The 19,370-nt window shown below is 41.7% G+C and overlaps 1 protein-coding gene across 1 annotated transcript in view; it reads right to left on the bottom strand.

Annotated features, from left to right (window-relative positions):
* Colec12 (collectin subfamily member 12) overlaps positions 1-19,370 on the bottom strand; it is a 176,405-nt gene that overhangs the window by 13,975 nt on the left and 143,060 nt on the right. The window contains exons 4-7 of the mRNA XM_048447998.3: positions 12,706-12,804; positions 10,213-11,259; positions 1,014-1,502; positions 102-238 (exon numbers count right to left, since the gene is read on the bottom strand). Of these exons, the coding sequence (XP_048303955.1) occupies positions 102-238; positions 1,014-1,502; positions 10,213-11,259; positions 12,706-12,804 (1,772 nt within the window). The remainder of the gene's footprint in view (positions 1-101; positions 239-1,013; positions 1,503-10,212; positions 11,260-12,705; positions 12,805-19,370) is intronic.

A 19,370-nucleotide genomic window follows, 5' to 3' on the forward strand; every position in this document is an offset into this window, starting at 1 on the left:
TTTGGACCTCTTTGATTCCCTAGGATGCATGCAATTTCCAGGTATAACTGATCTCTAAATTATAATTTTCTCCAACCAAGTGTGCAGCTAACATACCATACCTGTTCCTCTCTTGAGTTTATGAAAACGAGATGTGACGACTTGTCTTCACAGAAAAGCTTAGCATCCTCAAAAATTTCTTTTTCCATCGAAAAATAGTAGCATTTATTTGTGAAGTTCTTCCAGTGAGGTGGGCAGCCTAGAAATGCAAAGTTTTTACATAATTCATTTAAAAAATACAGAAGGCACTCTTCATTTCCTCAGCTGTGTTTTAAGATACCAAAGGGACAGTGTCATGCCAATGGAAGCCTGGTGTCCCTAGGCAGAACCTGTAAACTGTAGAGGACACAGTAGTAAAAACTATACTACAACCTGTAAAGGTGTGACTGGGCTTTTGTTTTTTCTGCATCTGGATCAGACTTTATAATGACAGAATGAAGAAAGTGGTCTCGCCTCTGATATTGTCGGTCTTGGGTCAGCCACAGCGAACAAACTAGTGCATACAAGGATCAAGCCGTGGGCCAGCATGGCAACCCACAAGGCTTAGTTTCTAACTAATACAGAGTTTTGCAAAAGACTTAAAGGGATGCAAAGGCACCACAACACCTTCTTAAGTAAAACCTGAGAGTGGGCATTGCCACAGAAACATCGTCTGCACACTGGGAGAATTAACTGATGGACAGTCTGTTTCTAGGGAGAAAGATGGTCAGAGAGTAACCAGTGCAGGATGTCTGGAAGGAAGTGTTTGGGTGCATGTGTCTTCTGAGGGCCTGGCTTACCTAAGTGACTACAGACCTGATACTATTTGGGCATATACTCAGGGGCCCGAGTGACTGCAGTGAGGCATCAAGGGGGACACACAGGGCCCCTGATGCTAAGTGTAACTAGGGGACTCACGGAGGTTAGTTTAGCCAAGCATACACACTGCCCTTTTTCTCCCCCAACACTAGCTGAAAAGGGCCATTTTGACTTACCATTGGTCTCTGATGCTGGAGTTGGCTCGTTCTGCAGAGCCAAGGGTTCCATTGCTCCTAAGGGACCTGGGGGGCCAGGTGGCCCTTTGGGCCCAGGTATGCCTGGCACCCCTGGCAAGCCTGGTAGCCCCCGAGGTCCAGGTACGCCAGGCTCGCCCACAGTACCCTGCAGTCCTTGGAAGCCAGGAGGGCCCTGGGGTCCAGGGAGTCCATCCTTGCCTGGTGGACCTGGTGGACCTGGGTCTCCATTAGGCCCTTGAGGGCCAGGCTTCCCTGGGGACCCACGGGATCCTTTGGAGCCCTGTGAGCCTTTAGATCCTTTGCTGCCACGCTCTCCAGGGGGGCCTACTGGTCCAATTGGGCCTCTCTCACCCGCAGGGCCAGGAGGACCAGGCTCTCCCTTCTCTCCTTTCTGTCCCTTGTTGCCAGTTGGACCAGGTGGTCCCTGAGATCCTCTGTCGCCTTTTGGACCCCTGGGACCAGGAGGACCTAAAACATAAAAACGAATATATGAAGTCTGTTGTGAGGGTATATCTGTTTAGATAGCCTACAGTAAAAAAAAAAATCTAACACACAAACATAGGCATTAAGGAGTGCTTACTATTTATAATGTATTGTTAGCTTCAAGGAGTAAGACAGAGTGAGAATCAGTTTACCCAACATCTTCCTCTGGTCTCCATATGTGTGTATAGCTGTGCATACATGTGAATACACCACGCACACACTATACACCTGCCTACAAAAACAAAAAGATTAAGACATAGAGAGATAACCAGGTGAACACACAAGGAGGAGATGGCCATCTGCAGTCTAAGGAGAGAGGCCTTGGAAAAAACCAACCTTGCCAAGACCTTGACTGCTAAACTGCAGAGCTATGAGGGGAAAAAAAAGTCTGTTGTTCCAGCCGGTTTAACTCTATGCAAAGCAATACAATGATGTATTGGTTTGTTTTTGTTTTTAATAAGCCTACCCTTCCTGTTCACAGCATTTAGAATGGAACTAAATGGTGTTCACTGTTAAGATCCATGATGATACTGGCACTAATAGACAAGGCATGCATTTCTCTTTTTCTTCTATGAATCTGGTCTTTGGTTTCCTAAGCCCATCTAGACCTCACTTTATCTGGCAGCTTTATTTAGGACTTTTACCAAATGCATGTGCCTTATTACCAAATCACAGAATTCTAATATCATCATTCTGTGTTAGGAGACATCAGAAGTAAGAGACTTCTGGGTAATGGTGACCTGCCTTGTTTTACCTCATTCCAAGAAGTAATACTTCCAACCTATATGTTAGGTGGATCCTGGGTCCATTCATGGAATGGCTGTAGAGACCTGCTCTCCTAAGTCTGACATTTAAGAATGGGCCCACTGATCCCTTCTGCAATCTGAATTTTCTTCTCTGAGCACATTATCCAACCCATGCCACTGAGGGATGACTAGAAAGGCCTTTTACTGCCATCTATATCTTCTTAAAGTAAGTTAGTGCCTGTCTGGGCAAAACGGCATCATAGAGGCTCATACTGGGGAAGGTACCAGAGAGTTCCCTGGATTGGATGTATTATTGTAAAGTTCTAATTTAACAGGCACATAATAATATATAACTTCTCAACCACGTGTTTCTTTCAGAAATCCACAAAATGAAGATCTCTTAGAAAATCTACTCACGTTAGGAACACTTTATTATCCTTCCTTTCTAAACTTTCATCCAGTGATTAGTTTCTCAACTCCTCACTCTAGGGTTTGAACTCTACTGTAAACTTCAGGAAATGAGTTTATCTGCAAGGATGACGTGGCTCTTCAGCCTTATCTCTCAGCTCAGTTAGACTTCTTTTGTAGTCTTCCCCAGCTCCAAAGGCACACAGCTCTTTCTCTCATACCTAAATCTAAGATCTCACTCATAAGGGGTAGCAGTTTTTTATTACTTATAATTTCTGGGTAGGATAGTTTATAGAGTCTAAATGACCCCAATTCCCCAACTGGACATGGCTGAATGTCCTCAACTAATACACACATAGACAGACACTGACCTTTTTCCCCCAAGAGGGCATCAGACATGGGTTCCAGAGCCAGCACAAAATACCAAAAGATGCTAATTTCTAAATCACACAATGGAAAGAGGTGGATACGGGTATGTGGTGCAAGTTTTTGCCTTTAATAAAAATCTCACTATCAATGGATTCCCAACCAGGTTAGTATAAAACCAAGTCTTTTCTTGTGAAGCACTGCACTTATGCACTGTCACAAGATGTGTGCTCCATTGGTAAGAGGAGTCATATGATAAACTTTGATGACTAGACAAGCTAGATGTTTACTTTGCTTGTTAATTAAAAAATTGATAAAAGAGCCAAAGCTATTTTAAAAGCCTAGCATTGGCCCAAGAGATGTTTTTCTCTGAGATGCTAGTGTTACAGTCAGCCTCTGTAGCTGTTGAAATAAAAATAAAATAAAACAAGGAGCTGGGGACATGGCTACAAATGGCTGGCTGTGCAAGCCTGACAGCCCAAACCGTGTTAAAAGGAGCTGCAGTGGCTTGAATGTGTAGTCACAGCCTTCATGCAATGATGTCAGTGACAGAGAGGCAAGCACATCACCCAGAGGATAACAGTCAATGCTAGTCAGTCATGGCACAACCACAGAAGAAAAGAGAACTCTCCTCAACAGGATGAAGAGCAAGAACAGACTCCTGACCTCCCCGTGGAAGCTGTGGCACATTTGTACCTGTATGCAGGCACACATATATACATATAAATAAATAAAAATTAAATGTTACCCATTCCTACTCCTACCCTATCCCCCACATAAAATGAAAAAGTATTGCCAGATGGTGGTGGAGCACACTTTTAATCCCAGCACTCAGGAGGCAGAGGCAGGTGGGTCTCTGTGAGGTCAAGGTCAGCCTGGTCTACAAGAGCTAGTTCCATGACAGGTTCCAAAGCTACAGAGAAATCCTATCTCGAAAATCAAAAAATGAAAAACAAGTAAACAAACTAAAAAACAAAACAAAAAAAGAAATATTTATGAGTATGTATTCAGCAACTTGAATGTTGAGTCAAGAGCGTCATATTGTGTGGAGGTATATGGATGGCAATGCAGAGGTGCAATTTGCAAGGCTGAGTGGGTGGGTCTCTGACTTGAGATGTTGAATTGCCAGGATACCCATGTGACTGGCAAAGCTGTCACAAGCTCCCCAAGTGCGTGCAGACAACTAACAGCAGGGTCTGAGCAACCCTTCATTTGCTCTATCACCTTGTGGCTTCCAGATGTCAGAGACTTAGGGGCTTTAAGATACTGAATCCTCGGACATTAGATTTTCATCACTGTCCCCTTTCTGCTTTGGATATCAACTGCAGACTTTGAGAATTGCCATCTGATCCTGGATCCTACTCGAGCCAGTTTTAAACATGATTTCCAATAAAACTTCTGTGTGACATCAAGTAGAGACAAGGCCTAAGTTTTGTCTGTTATCCAAATTCTTGGAGACATGATGTTAAGAACCTTGGATGACACAGTACTTGGGGGCTGAAGCAGAATTGCCACAAATTTGAGGCAGAGGTAGGCTACACATTTGTTCTAGTTTATTCTGGGATACAGTATAAGTAAGATTCTGTCACAACAACAAAAACAACAACAACAAAGAACTCTAGTAGAAGACTAGAAGATAGACTGGGTAGAAAGAAGAAAGATACAATAATGCAGTTTTCTTCTTATAAAAAGCTACTTTGATTGTAATTAACTGAATTTATTAATCACCTATGTGTTAACTGTTACTATAGCAAAATGCTTGAGATCATCAACTTAAAAAGAAGAAATGTTTATTTTAGCTTATGGTTTTGGAGGGTTTGGTCCATGACTAACTGGATGGATACCTTGCTTTTGGGCCTTTGGCTGGTAGTACATTGAAGTTGGGAAACCTATGGAGTAAATGATTTACTTATGGCTGAAATTAGAAAGAAACTGGCATCTCACAACAAAATCCCTTCAAGGTCAAGGGCAAGTGCCCAGTGAACCAAACACATTCTGCCAGGCCCTACATCTTCAACATTCTATCACTTCCCCAAAACAGCAAGTGAGGACTAAACCTTCAAAACACAGGCCACTGGAGAACATTCCGGATCTAAACTATAGCAGTGTGTAATAAGCAACTGTTGACTTAGTTTTACCAAGGTGAAAAGGAATATGAAAAATAAAAACAAAACAAAACAACAGATAGTTTGACATGGTGGCACATGTCTTTAATCCCAGCACTTGCACGCAGGTCAGCTTGGTCTTTACAGTGAGTTCCAATACAGCCAGGGCTATGTAGCAAGGCCCTGTCTCTAAAACAAAACAAAACAACCACAACGACAATCCCCAAAATAAAATACTATAATAATAAAGTATATAATAATAATAGAATAATAAATAATAAAAAAGCAATAGATACTATTTGACAATCATTCTGAAGAATCATCCTGAACTTGAGAGTTGACTTCTAGTTCATGTTAACTTCTTGTTCACAGAGAAGGGTATATTTAACCCACGGTTTCTCACCAAGTGACGACATCAGCTTCATAGACGTCTCGCTGCCCTCAAGAATGCCAAAGACACATTCTGGCTAGGGTTAGTGTAGCATGAGGGAGAGAATAGGAAGGGAACGAGAGAACCTAAGGCCTCATATCCCATCTGCCCTGTATGTGGCATTGTTCCTGGATCTTCCAGCCTTGCTACTTACCCTGCAGATCTTAGTTCAAGGGTCAACTCCTTATCCAAGAATCAACTGCTGGAAGTAAATTCTTCATCTTTTCAACCTTGCCAAATGTGTTGCTCTCTGAAGTCAGCATAGGTACCAGGATACCATTTGGGAAAGCCTGAGCCTGGGAACTAGCGTTGCTGTCACTTGCCAGCTGTTTGAAGTTGGAACAGTTATTTGGGCTTTCTATGTTTTAGACCCCTCTCTTGCAAAAGGAGAACACTAATGTTTCCCACCTTAAGGAGATACAACTATGAATATGAACCATTTATTTGAAGGTTCAGCAACATGACCAGTACCTGAGTCACCTCCAGGTAGGGCTCCAGGAGCCAGCAGGAAGGACTTATGGACTCAACGCCATCTTAACCCTGTGTGCTATGAGACCTCTCCTTATACACACAACGCTCTGTTTTGTTGCCACCGAAATGTGTTGGCTATAGGTATAGCACAGGGGAAATCTTTCCTAGGAATTGAATTCACCATCACCCAGGTGCTCTTCTAACCTAAGCTAGGCACCTCACTCCATACTTGCTCTTACCTCAACTGAGCCCTCAAAGTCTGAAAGGTACAAACAGGTGAGGGGGAAGGTTCCTGGAGAAACAATTTGGTACTCAAATGGTGTCTCATTTCATACTCATGAAACTTTACTGTCTCAGGAGGGCTGAGGGGATTATGTAGAGGGTACAAGTGCAGGGCCTAGCCTGCAGAGGAACAGCTCTGGAGAGAGCAGAAACTTCCAGTATGACAGTGTGCATGCAAGGCCCTCTGTGTATGTAACTCAGGATAAAAATCTTCATGTTATTTGTAATCAAAGGAAAAAAAAGGCTCCTTAACAAGAGTTTTGGTTGATAACTGTATAGACAGTTATTGCCAAAGGCCAATATATGACTACCTACTTTTTTCCTTTTATCATGTTATTTTATTTTTTAATACAGGGTCTTCCATGTAGCCTAAGATGGCGTTGAACATTCAGTCCTAACTACCTTGGCGTCCTGAATGCTGGGATTATAGATATGTATCACTTCAGTTTCTGCATCTTGATAAGGATGCCTCAGGTGGCTGAGCTATTAGCACATGGCCTCATTAAAGGCGTGTTAACAGACTTACTTGGAATTATCAGAGGCAGAACTCACATAAACCATAAACCAATTTAGCAGCTTCTCCATGTTTATGGAAAGAGGCAGTGGATGGGATGAAATGGGCATGTGTAGAAGGAAGCACGTGTATCCAGAATCGGGGTGCTTTCTCAGCCTCTTGTTTCGTAGTACCTGCTTGGGACTGCTGTTCTGGAGGGCAACTGAACATAGCTAGCTATGCTGACAGAGGAGGGTTAGACTTTGAGACATGTCTGAGCTATATAGTTAGATCCTGTCCCCCACAAAAGAGTGGGGATCTGTTATGTCTTGTCTACCAGAGAGCAGGATCTTAGCAGATCTAACAGGCTCTGTTCCATCTTGCTGTTCCCAGTGCTCAGGTTCTGGGTGGTTCTATCATCTTCACTTACTGTGTAAGTTTTGTGTTACTAACAGAATTGTTGAAAAGGGTCCTGCCATCTGTCATCTGTCATGAACAGGTGCTTTTTATAGTTAATCATTCAACAAATGTGGCAGATACTCCTTAAAGTGACCGCCAGTGATGTATGCTGTGGTAGTTTGAATGCAATTGGCCCCAAAAGTTCATTGGGAGAGGCACTATTTGGAGGTGTGGCTTTGTTGGAGGAGATGTGGCCTTCTGAGGGAAGTGTGTCACTGTGGAGGAAGGCTGAAGCTTCGCGCAGTGTAATACTGAGACCACTTCCTGTTTCCTGCAATATGTTGAACTCTTAGCTACTTCTCCACTACCATATCTGTCTGCATGTGCCTACCAGGACAATAGACTGAACCTCTGAACTGTAAGCTGCCACCTCAATTAAATGTTTTTCCTTATAAGAGTAGTTGTGGTCATGGTGTCTCTTTATAGCAACAGAAATCCTAACTAAGACACATGCCCTATGTGTTACTTTCTCTTTAGTATGACTTATGGGACTTGCTTCAAACCAATAATACATGGCAAAGGTGATAGAAAGTCACTTCCTTAATAGATCATGACATTAAAGGCTCCATCTTGGCAGACTAGACAGACAGGCTTCTTGCTGACTTTGCAGAAACTGAGCTATTATGACATGGCTGTCTGGCCAAGAACATATCACCTTCCAGGAGCTGAGGGTATTCCTCAGATGACAACCCTTAGGTTCAAGACAACAAATAGTGCCAAAGCCTGAGGTAACATGGAAACATACATGTTCCCAAAACAGTTTCTGATGAAGCCACAAGTCCTGAGGGAGCTGGCCCACTGCATTGCACCAAGACTCTGGCTAACAGAAACTGTGAGATGTTATGTGTGTTTGGTTTTACCTTACTCAAGCATCTACCCAGAAAACTATTACTATCAATGTATCCATCCAAATGTGGTGCAATCCACCTGTTTTGCTACATTGTTCTTAACAGTATCAATGCCCAATGCCTTGGTAAAATCCAGACATGTTGTTTCCATTCTACAAGTTTAGCTAACCTGTCAGTGTAAGGAAACAAGATTAGGCCACCTGCCTCCTTTTTAGTGGACTCATTGTGATAGTGACTTTCCTGAAAGCTCACAAATTATCTTCCTCTATTACCCTCTTAAACTTTTCTCAGGCTTAAAAGCAGACCCAACTAAATATTGTGTGTTAAGTCTACCTTTTATTCCCCTTCTGAAAGTCAAGAATATGATTACTTGTCACCCATCTTTGGAGGCTTTAAAATTCTCTCGAGGTTAAGTTACCCAAAGGGAAGCATCTACCTGGTCTTCTTTGTGTGCCTTAGATAACTGAGCACAGCATCCAGTATCTGACCTTCTTTATAAACCTTACATAACTGAGCACAGCATCCAGTAGTTCTTTGGCATTAAATCCTATGATGGCAGTTATTGTTGGAAATCAGCATGAATCCAAGTCATTGCTTCTACAGCATGGATGCTCTGGATGACAGTAAAGTTCATTTTCTATGGTAGTGACACCTTTTCTATCTTCTGTGAACTCACAGTTCCTGTGATAATTGTAGGAACCACCCATGACAAGCTAAATAGAAACAGATCACCCAAAGGAAGTTCTTTACTTCTAACCATTATCATCTGCCAGAGTAGGACTCGGCCATCAATAAGTTTAATAGAGGTCTGAGTCTCAGTAGTTTACCCTGAAGCAATACCTGAGCACCACCTAAGAACAGACCATCCAAAGGAAATGCGTAATGTTCCAAGTTCCAACCACTGTAGATAGGATCACCTGCCAGCACACACTCACCAGGACACCCTTAGACAAATGCCAGCCAATCAGGGGTCCTGGACCTCAGAAAACCCTCACCCCCACCTTTACTACTATAAAAACCCAACTCTAACTGAGCTCAGGGCTCTCCATTTATTCCAATACGTTGGACATGTGGAGAGACCGAGTTTACAAACTTACATAAAACAAAGACTCTTTGCTTTTACATATGGGACTCGGTCCCCTTGTTGGTTTTGGGGGGACTTCATGGATTTGGACATAACAATAATCAACTGCCCTTCTACTGGTGAAATGTATAAATAAATAGGAACACCTTAGTTGTAGCCTGAAGACCTGGATAAACTAATCTTGCTTTCATAGGAGCTCAACATATATAGGAACTGAAATAGCTCAGATGTTGAGAAAATCCAAAAGAATAAATCTTTAGTACAATAAACTACTTAATCACACATCTATACACCACCCTTCCAGATGTGAAGCTTAGCTCTCTTCCTCCTGCTGACTTACACATCAAGAATGGAACATGGAAGAAGGAGGTGTTGTGTAACACAGGCTAGCTTCACCCTCTTAATGTGGACAAGAATGGCAGACCTTCACTCCTGATCCTCCTGTCTTTGCCTCTTTAGTGTTGGGATTATAGGCATCTGAATACTATTTTTTTCTCAAGAAAGAGTACTATTATGTAGCCCAGCCTGGCCTTGAACTAAGAATCCTCTTGTCTGAGCCTTCCAAGTACTGGGATTACAGATGATCACTACTGCTAAGAGTGTGTGACTTCTGAGGTGAAGTTACAAAGTGATTTTCATTTTCCTCTCTTCACTGGACCACTTACTTCAGAGAAAGGCAGCTTCCCTATTGTGACAACACTAAGAAAATTCACTTGATGATGAACTGAGTTTCCTGCTGAGGACCATGTTAGAAATAGATGTCCCACACCTACTAAGCCTTCAAATGACTGTTGCCTCAGCTAACACCTTAACTGCAAACACACACACACACACACACACACACACACACACACACCCCAAAATAAAACAACCAGTCAGGACCAATCTACGAATTTGCTTCTGAATTCCCAATCCATATTTGTTTTAAATTGTCAAGTTTTAGAATAATTTGTTTTGCAGCAATAGATAACTGACACAAACCAAATATGAAATTTACACTTACCTTGTAGAATTGTAAAATTCTTGATGAGCTGACCATGCTTTGAGTCAACCAGCTTCATCTCTTCCATAATCACTGATAAGTTGGCCACTTCAGTGTCTAACCTTGACCTCATCATGTCTTGCTGCGTCCTGAGAGAAACAGAATCCAAGCGGATATTGACCAGTGTGTTATTCAAGGAGGCCAGGTCATCAGTGTGTCTAGTTAAGGTGTCTGTGCAAGTGGTCCTGACTTCATTCAGGTTGCTGGTCAGCGTCCGCAGGTGATGGGCTGTGTAGCTAATATTGCTAATGATGTTCACAATATCTGTCTCAAACACCTGAAAGCGTTCCTCTAGTTGGCTGAACTTGATGGCTGTCCTGTTCTCTGCATCCTTGTGTAAGTCCTGAAGGTCTTTCAGGTTCTGTTCATTGGTCTGTGAGATAGTGGTGATGTTGTCCATCTGACTTGTGAATGAGCTGAGCTGGTTATTCATCTCCTCCAGGGTGTCATTGTTGGCTTTGGCCAGGACAGAGTTGTTGGCAGCCAATGTCTGCATGCTCTGCACTTTCTCCTTTAGCCAATCAGTGTCCTTCTTGGCTTGAAGGAAAACTTGCTGCAAACTTTGGAAGTCATTCTTAATTCTCTGAATGGCTTGGCTCGTGTCATCCACAGAGCGCTGCAGATTAGTGATAAGGTTTCTCTGCTGTACTTGGGTTTGGTTCAGGTTGTTGAGGTTCATGATAACCATGCTCTGAGAATACATTTGGTTCTGCAGATTGCCCTGGAGCACACTGGTATCTTGTTGCAGATTTGTGACATAGCCATTATATGCCTGGAGGGTTTTGTTGACAGTTGTGATGAGGAAAGAATTATTCTGCAGAGTTTCTTTCAGTTGACTCTGCCTGTCCTCCAATGAATCCCCACTTGCCTGTAACTTCTCCAGTGTATCCTTGTTCCTGCTCGTTTTTACTGTGATCTCCTGAAGTTGTTGACGGAGATCCAGAATATCTGATCTGAAGGTAGAAAGTTCTGAGTTGGTGCTTATAGCTTTCTTCCCAGTTTGGTCCCCTGGAATAAGAGATGTTTGTTACTTAGATTGGTGGTAGAGAGATGTTCAGGTGAGGGCAGAGACCCAGATAACAGCCAAAGAGATGGCTCAATGGATAAAGGCATTTACTGGCAGATCTGACAACCTGAATTCGTTCCCTGAGCCTACACAGTGGAGGAAGGAAGCATAAGTCGTCGGTTCTGCGACCACTACACGCATGCTGTGACATGTATATGCCCCCACCAAACAAACAAACAAACAAACAAAAATAAAAGTAAATTTTCAAAAAGATCCCATATGCTTAAATAGTAGTACTGTCTTTTAGATGTAAAATCTGTGGAACATGCAGGTTAGGCTGTATTACTGAGAATCTACCTAAAATGGGGCTTTAGAATCAGCAAAGGGGTTCAGCATAGGACTTACAAACTTGGGCGGACACTTTTCTCAAAGACAGAGGGCGATTTACTAGATACTAGGATAGCAGGCAGGGTGTACTTATAAGAAAATAATCTTACAAATTTACTAAAATTCTTTCACTCAGTGGGTATTTAATAACTTGAATGCTAGAAATTACTGACAATTTTCAAAAGCAAAATCATATTCATAGAATCTTAAACACCATTTAAACCAAAATTCATTTTTCAGTAAGTGAAAATAAACATCAAGAGACTAAACAGGCTAGAATCTTTTATATTAAAAGTTATGAGGTTGGAGACATGGCTTAGCAGTTAAGAGCACTGACTGATCATTCAGAAGACCAGGGTTCAATACCCAGCACCCACATGGTATCTCACAACTGTCTGTAACTCCATAGCCAGGAGATCTGATACCTTCACACCAGCGTACATAAAATAAAAAGTTTTAAAAGAAGTTAACTCTGTGGGCATAGTTTAATACAAGCATTCTGGAGGTAGAGGCAGGAGGATCTCTGAGTTTGAGGCCTACCTGATTTACACAGAGAATTAACTCCCAACAATGTGCCTATACAGTTTAAAATAATTCAAATTAGTATTTACTGAGCAGTTGACCAGAGAACCTCTAGTATTTGCTACTTAATGGCTCTTTTCCATCAAGATTGGATGTAGATTTTATATGATGCATGAGATTTTCAAGGTGGGAGTCCTTCCCTTTAAAAATGGAAATATTCAGCCAGGCAGTGGTGGCACACTCCTTTAATCCCAGCATTTGGGAGGCAGAGGCAGGCGGATCCCTGTGAGTTCGAGGCCAGTCTGGCCTACAAGTGCTAGCTCCAGGACAGGCTCCAAAGCTACAGAGAAACTCTGTCTCGGAAAAAAAAAAAAACCAACCCCCCCAAATGGAAATATTAGAATTAAATGGCAATTAAAGACACAGCATGCAACAATAAAAACCCTAAATGCATTACCATTCTAAAATATTGTTATCACTCATATAGATGACACATAGTGGAGCCCTCCTTTCAGTGGCTCTCTCCTGCTATAGTTTACCTAATTCTTTCAGGTCACTTTCCACTGCAGTGAGCTTGTCATTGTAAGTCCGGCGAGCTGTCTCCATGCCGCCTGTGACATTGTCCATTTTCTCTACAACTAAGATTTGGGAAAAGAACACATTAGTTGACTTATCTGCTCGTGTTTGTTTTTCAATTCTAAGATGAGATAATTTCATTACAGAAGAAAGCAGATTTAAAATAAGAAAAATAAGAATGTGATTGGCCCCTATAAGCTCATAAGGAGTGGCACTACTAGGAGATGAGGCTTTGTTGGAGTAGGTGTGGCCTTATTGGAGAAGAGTGTCACTGTGCGGTTGGGCTTGAGGTCTCCGATGCTTAAGCCACGCCCAGTGTTTCAGTTTACTTCTTGGTTGCCAGTGGATCAAGATGTATTAACTCTTGGGTCCTTCTCCTGCACCATGTCTACTTGCATGCCACGATGTCCATCCATGATAATAATGAACTGAACCTCTGAAACGGTAAGCCACCCCAATTAAATGTTTTCCTTTATAAGAGTTGCCATGGTCATGGTGTTTTTTCACAGCAATAGAAACTCTAAGACAGGCTGTTCTTTGGATAAATAACTAGCAAAAAGCCAAGTGATATAACTTATTGGCGGAAAGACTGTATATCTGTAACTTTTTTTTTTTTTTGAAGCTGTAGAAAGGGTTTGGACTGCTTTCTAAATTTTTGATGTGCTGGAGTACTCTGTTATACACTGAATCCCCTATTGTAACACGTCTGTTAATTTCTACATGTGGAGACATATAGCACTATAATTATTCAAAAAATTATAGGACTTCTAAGTCTCCCTAATGTTCCTTGCATGTGGGAACTCCACTGGCAAAGAACTGGCTTAGCTGGGTGTGGTGGCACATTTGAGCTCTTCTTTCATCTACAGTATTCGCCCGTTTTCTACTTTGTTTTATTTTGTTTTTTAACTGAATGTCTTTCTTAAACTTAGTCTTGCTAGCTCTTTGGGAAACCTCGGCTGAGCAGCACCTTGTGGAATTCTCTAGGACAGTAGCCCATTCCTTATTCAGGATGCATTCACTGTTTACTATGATCTTTGACAGGTCTTTATTATGACAGAATTATGTCTGACAAACCCACTGTAAGTTTAAGATATTCAAAACATTCTAGTTGAGTGACCTAGCATGGCAAAGTGTTAGTCATTCAGCTTATGGGTGGCAGAGCTGTGGCTTCATCTACTATCCACCATAATACCCATCACTAGTCTGGAAAAAAGACAAATTTCAAAGTACAGTTTTTCTATTGAGTGTGTATTATCTCACATGATTATAAAGTTGACAAACTATGGTAAGTTAAGGACCATCTGCAACTGTATCTCCAGTTCTTAGTTCAGCATGTAGAACTTAATTAATAGTTATGGTGCCATTTATTTAAATAAGTGAGAATTTGCTAAGGTCTAGGAAATCTTGCTGAGCCAGACTGTAGAGGCCAACATACAAATCAATTAACCAGGGAGCCCTCAGTATGACATTTTACTGAATTATTATTTCTAAAACTGCCACACAGGAGCTGGAGAGATGACTCAGTGGTTACGCCTGAGTACTTCTGCAGAGAACCAGAATTCAGATCCCAGTACCCACGTTAAGTGGCTCACAACTGCCTGTTGTAACTTCGGCTCCAGGAGATCTGACACCCCCTTCTGGTCTCCAAGCAAACTGCACAAATGTGCATATATCTAGCCACATAGTTTAAAAACAAACAAACAAACAAACAAACAAAAAAACGAACTACTATGTGGACACAGAGGTCCAGTTCTATCTTGAGTTTGGGATTGTGTGATAGGCATACATGCTACTGAATCCCCCAAAATCTTGTAGAACAAAAACATTTTATCAAAGCTAAATTAAAAAAAAAATGTTTACAAGCTTAGACTCAGTTCTGACTCTCAGATAAAAATATATGCCTCATTCTCTCCTCAAACCACACAGGATCTCAAGCCCTGCCTCCGTCCTGGAAGCCAAAGAAATCTGAACTATGCCGACAGACAGTTGTTTTTCACCCTCTTAATCTTTCTTCCATTTTAGTTTATAAAAACACAGAACTGTTGGGGACAGATAATTCAAGTGTACTTAGGATAAAGGGAATAATACTTTCACGAAGGAGGGGGAGACAGAAACTGTTAGTTTGGTTTTCAATAAGGAAAGGAAATGATGTGTGCTGCCCACAAGTGTTCAAGAACTAGCCCTGTGTGTGTGTGTCTGTGTCTAAAAATAGCATCCTGGTATAAAGCTGTAAATTGTAAGACTGCAAGGCTGGCAACGCGTGTTCACAGAAACCACAGGCTGCCAGGAATTCAGAGCTAGCACTGCACTAGCACACACCAGCTCTTCAGTTTCCCCTAATTTATAGCACAAATTTTCAACCAGAAGCATAATGGCTGAGCTTCCGGTCTGATCCTAGAAATTCCAAGTCTACATAGATCATTGTACAATGAAAACAAGGCAGCACAGAAGGGCCACCAACATTCTGGGCGATCATATGGCCCCTCCACTGGGAACTGTTTTCTAGTGTGGAATCCTAATTTTCAGATAACACGCCTGAAGACCCACCGTCCCCCCCCCCCCAGAACAGCTGATCTCTTGGCCTGGACCAACCTTCTCACTTGCTTTGTTTCCACTCATTTTCTAAGGTCTACCACAGCACAGTAAGCTTTCCCTCTTACTTGAAAGACAGTAACAATAGCCTCTTAGTTTTTATGGTATGAGTAAGAGACTCCTAGTTGTGCTATGTGTACTGTACCATCATAGTAGTTCCTATCCTTCCTGTTTTACAGATTAGGAAATTGAGTTTTAGAGATATTCGAGAACAACCCAGAATCACACAGCTTGTAAGAGAAGAAATGAGATTTCAGAGGATAGGAGATGGAACTCTAAAATCCACACAGACTTTTTAAATATTTCTTTCTTTAGTCTGATTTCCTCTAATTAAGGAAAATCCATAAAGGAAAGCAATCTTTATTCTATTTTTTAATTATCATTAACAGATGTTTATTATGCAACTGTCATATAAATATTAAAGATAAAGAGACAGGCCATGGCCTCTCCTGGAGGACGGGCTCCCACCTGCCACTGAAAAATGCAGGGAGAGAAATCAAAATCAACAGTTCCTAGGAATTCTAGGATCAGCGGCTACACAGCCTTGGAACCTATCAAAGACATTTCTACCATTAACACTACCACAGGATTCATGACTGAGCAACACAAAGTCCGGAGGACAATACCCCAAGTTCTAAGGGGCTCTACAGTGTGGTTTGAGGTGTTACTGCACCCCCAGTTGTCCTCACAATGCTGGCAGACTTTAGCCATCACATATCAGACAAACCAAGGTCAAGAACCCCGAGGGACTGGAGACTTTCTGACTCAGATTTGTGCCTTTTGTCATTCTAAGCATTTTAGGAGCCTGTTGGGCAGAGAAATGGGATAGTATTTTCATGAGAAGGGAATGTTCTGGAAGGAAGATGACTAACTGAAGAATTTAAGAGATGATTTAATCCCAGCACTTGGTACAGAGACAGGCAGACTTCTGTGAGTTCAAGGTCAGTCTGGTCTACAGAGTGTGTTCTAAGAGTTGTTACACAGAGAAACCCTGTTTTGAAAAACCAAAGTGAGAGGGGTTTGGGGAGGATGCCTTTCATGTAAGCTTATGACTTATAGAGTCTAGGGTAGAGGATGTACCAAGTTGCAACTGTTCAAAAACATGTTTCCGCAACATGACCAACGTGTTTCATGGTCCCAGCCACTATACAGACCACGTCTGAGTGACTAAACCATCCTCCAGTTTGCTCAGCAAATTCTCTAGCTGAATCTTCAAAAGATTCTAACATGTAGCTATGAAAATAACATAAAAGGAGAACCAAAGAACAATTTTGAGGAAAAAAGTGTAAACACAGCCTTTGCCAATCCTGCTAAGAGAGTTTCGTTTCCTTTCATGTCTCCGGAAACACCCTGGACTAGTTTTACTGCATATTTCTTCCTTTATTTAATGGAGAAGTGCTTTACTAGACATCAAAGAGGGGTCTGTGAAGAGAGAACTGGGGTTTATCTTTCTGCCTCCTACAACGTTGGGGTCTTTAGAATCTTATCAGCAAGAAAGAGGAGTCAGACACATGAAGAGAAAGTACATCTGGAAAATGTTAAATTTGAGTTCTTTAAGGCTGGCTTTGGTGACCAGAAATGTATATTGTATCATCTTCTTGAGTCAGCAGAAGCCAGAGGAACAGAGGCACTGAAGGAGGGAAAAGAGTGGCAATGTCATTTTACTCCCCAGATCTCTTCTCCCTTCACCTTGGAACGCTAGATTTCTGAGGAACAACATTCCCCTACAAAGAGACTGGCTCAGAGGTTCCTTGGCATCTGTTCTTTATCTTCAAAGAAACCAGTTCCAAATCATCATCTTACCATCCATCCAACTACCCACTCATGTAGCTAACTTTCCTGGGTGTCTAATAAAGAAGCCCCGAGTTTTAGGTACTAGTGAGAGATTTCATAAATAAAAGGCAGTTTTAGTAGAATCCTGTAGTTTGGTGTTAACCCACATAAGCCAGACAGACTAGCCATAATGATATGATTTAATAGAACCTAAAGCGGAGAAAGTTCACTGTGGGAACAAACACCGTGGAAGGCTCCACTCAGGGGCTTCTGGTGAGACATGTATCAGAGACTTAAGAGGTAAAGTAGTCATTTAGGTACAACACAGTACTGGGACCACAGATCAGTGATCAAGCACATGGATATGCTAGAGCTATTCCAATGTGGTACGGAGATGGGGTGAGACGACAGCTGGACTCTTGGCTTTCTGTGTAATTCCAAAGCCATAAATCTTATCCTTTCTAGCAGAGGTAAAATTCACAAAGTGTAGCCACTAATGCCCTCTGCTCTCTCTTCTAGCAGTGAATTTTAATTCCCATGCTATCACTCTGTACTGAGCCCTGACATTCCTTATTGAATGACTGTTTTTGACCATCTTCAGCACAGTAGGAAAAGTCATGGTCCAGAAAAAGAGGGGGCAGTTTGAATGACTGGGATATAAAGCACATCGTTAGGTTCTGACCCTGCAACTCTGCCTAGCCCTCGTGATTCAGCAGCCTTTCTTAATCACAGCTTCTGTTCCTTCATGATGAAATAAATTCATCATAAATGGATAAAGTGACCAGGCAAATTCCTAAATTCTCATCGCCCCAACTCATCAATCAATGTACTCTATATGATAACTTTTATTTTCCATAGGGATGAATAAATACAGTAAGCAACCAAGGAAAAGTGAGTAGGGAGACACTGTAGTTTGGGTCCAGACTGACATCTTTGTTCATCCCAGCTAATCTGAAGAATGGCATGATGGTTATTGCCTTACAAAAATCAATCTCCAGAAGTGATGGTTTACATCTGGACTATAGCACTAAAGGGGGTGGGACTAATACAACACCTAGTGGCAGACACTTACTGGGCATTCATAATTGTATTAAAAATAGGTATGCTCATGATAACTTGGACTGTTTCCTAAGTCAATTCTAATTCAGAAGCACTGAATTCAACCTGGTCCTCTCAGAAGCCACAGTGAGGGTACTGGGGGATTTACAGTGGAAGGGAACTCGCTCTCAGACTTTATCTTTCCTAAACTGGCACTACAAGTTAAGGACAAGGACAGTTGGTGCAGTAATTCTGCTGGGTTAATCTGTCAGTTCTGAGGTCTGTCAACAGTTGAGGAGACTGTTAAGACAATGGTTGGAAGGTGTGACCCTCACTTGCCTCTGTGCTACAATCAGATACCATGTCTGTCTCATGATTGTGACAGAGCAGGCTTCTATGTCTGCCTTCCATACAAGGGTTTATGCAGTTTGTGTTTCTTAGTCATGATTCCTTCTACCCGTGGTCTCTGAGAGGATCAAGGCAGCAGCGGTGTGTGGTATGTGTGTGTGCTGGGACCTAGTTTAGTAGGTCTGGAAGATTTGGAGGAAAATCTCTCCTACCTTAATCAGACAAAGTAGGCCTAACAGTTTTGCCTATAAGTTTAATTTCTATGGGGTAATGGTTTTGTTTTCTTTACTGAAGTAAACATGCTTTAGAGAAAAAAAAACTGTATCAGTTGGTCAATCCCTGGGGGATGAGTCACGTGCCTGCAGAGCCTGTGTATTACTTATTCTCCTCTGTCAGCAGCATTTTCCCAGGTAATGACTGCACAGAGCCTCTTAGAGACAGATAAGATGAAAAAGAAGAAAAAAAAAGAAGAAGAAAGAAAAACACAAGGAAAAGAAAATGACTAGAAAAATAGGAAAAAGCAACATGGAGGAAAGAAAAAAATCTTCCTAACCTAGAAAGGGCTGTCATGATTATGAAGTGAATCAAAACTGTCCCATCCACAGAAAATATCTCAGGACACAAGAGTGTCATAAATATAATTCAACGGTCCTTCCCAGGTTCTAGGTCCCTGGATTTAACTAACCTCACCATGGAAAAACTTGGGGAAAATGTATTTGTATTGAACATATACAATTTATTTTTGGCATTATTCTCTATATAATGAGGTACAACAACCATCTACATAGCATTCATATTGTATTGGGTATTATAAGTCATCTAAAATGACATAAAATATATGGGAGAATGTATACATACTAATAATGGAAGCCCTGCA

Source organism: Myodes glareolus, chromosome 13 (genome assembly GCF_982192425.1).
Source record: "Myodes glareolus chromosome 13, mMyoGla1.1, whole genome shotgun sequence".
NCBI classification, from domain to species: domain Eukaryota; kingdom Metazoa; phylum Chordata; class Mammalia; order Rodentia; family Cricetidae; genus Myodes; species Myodes glareolus.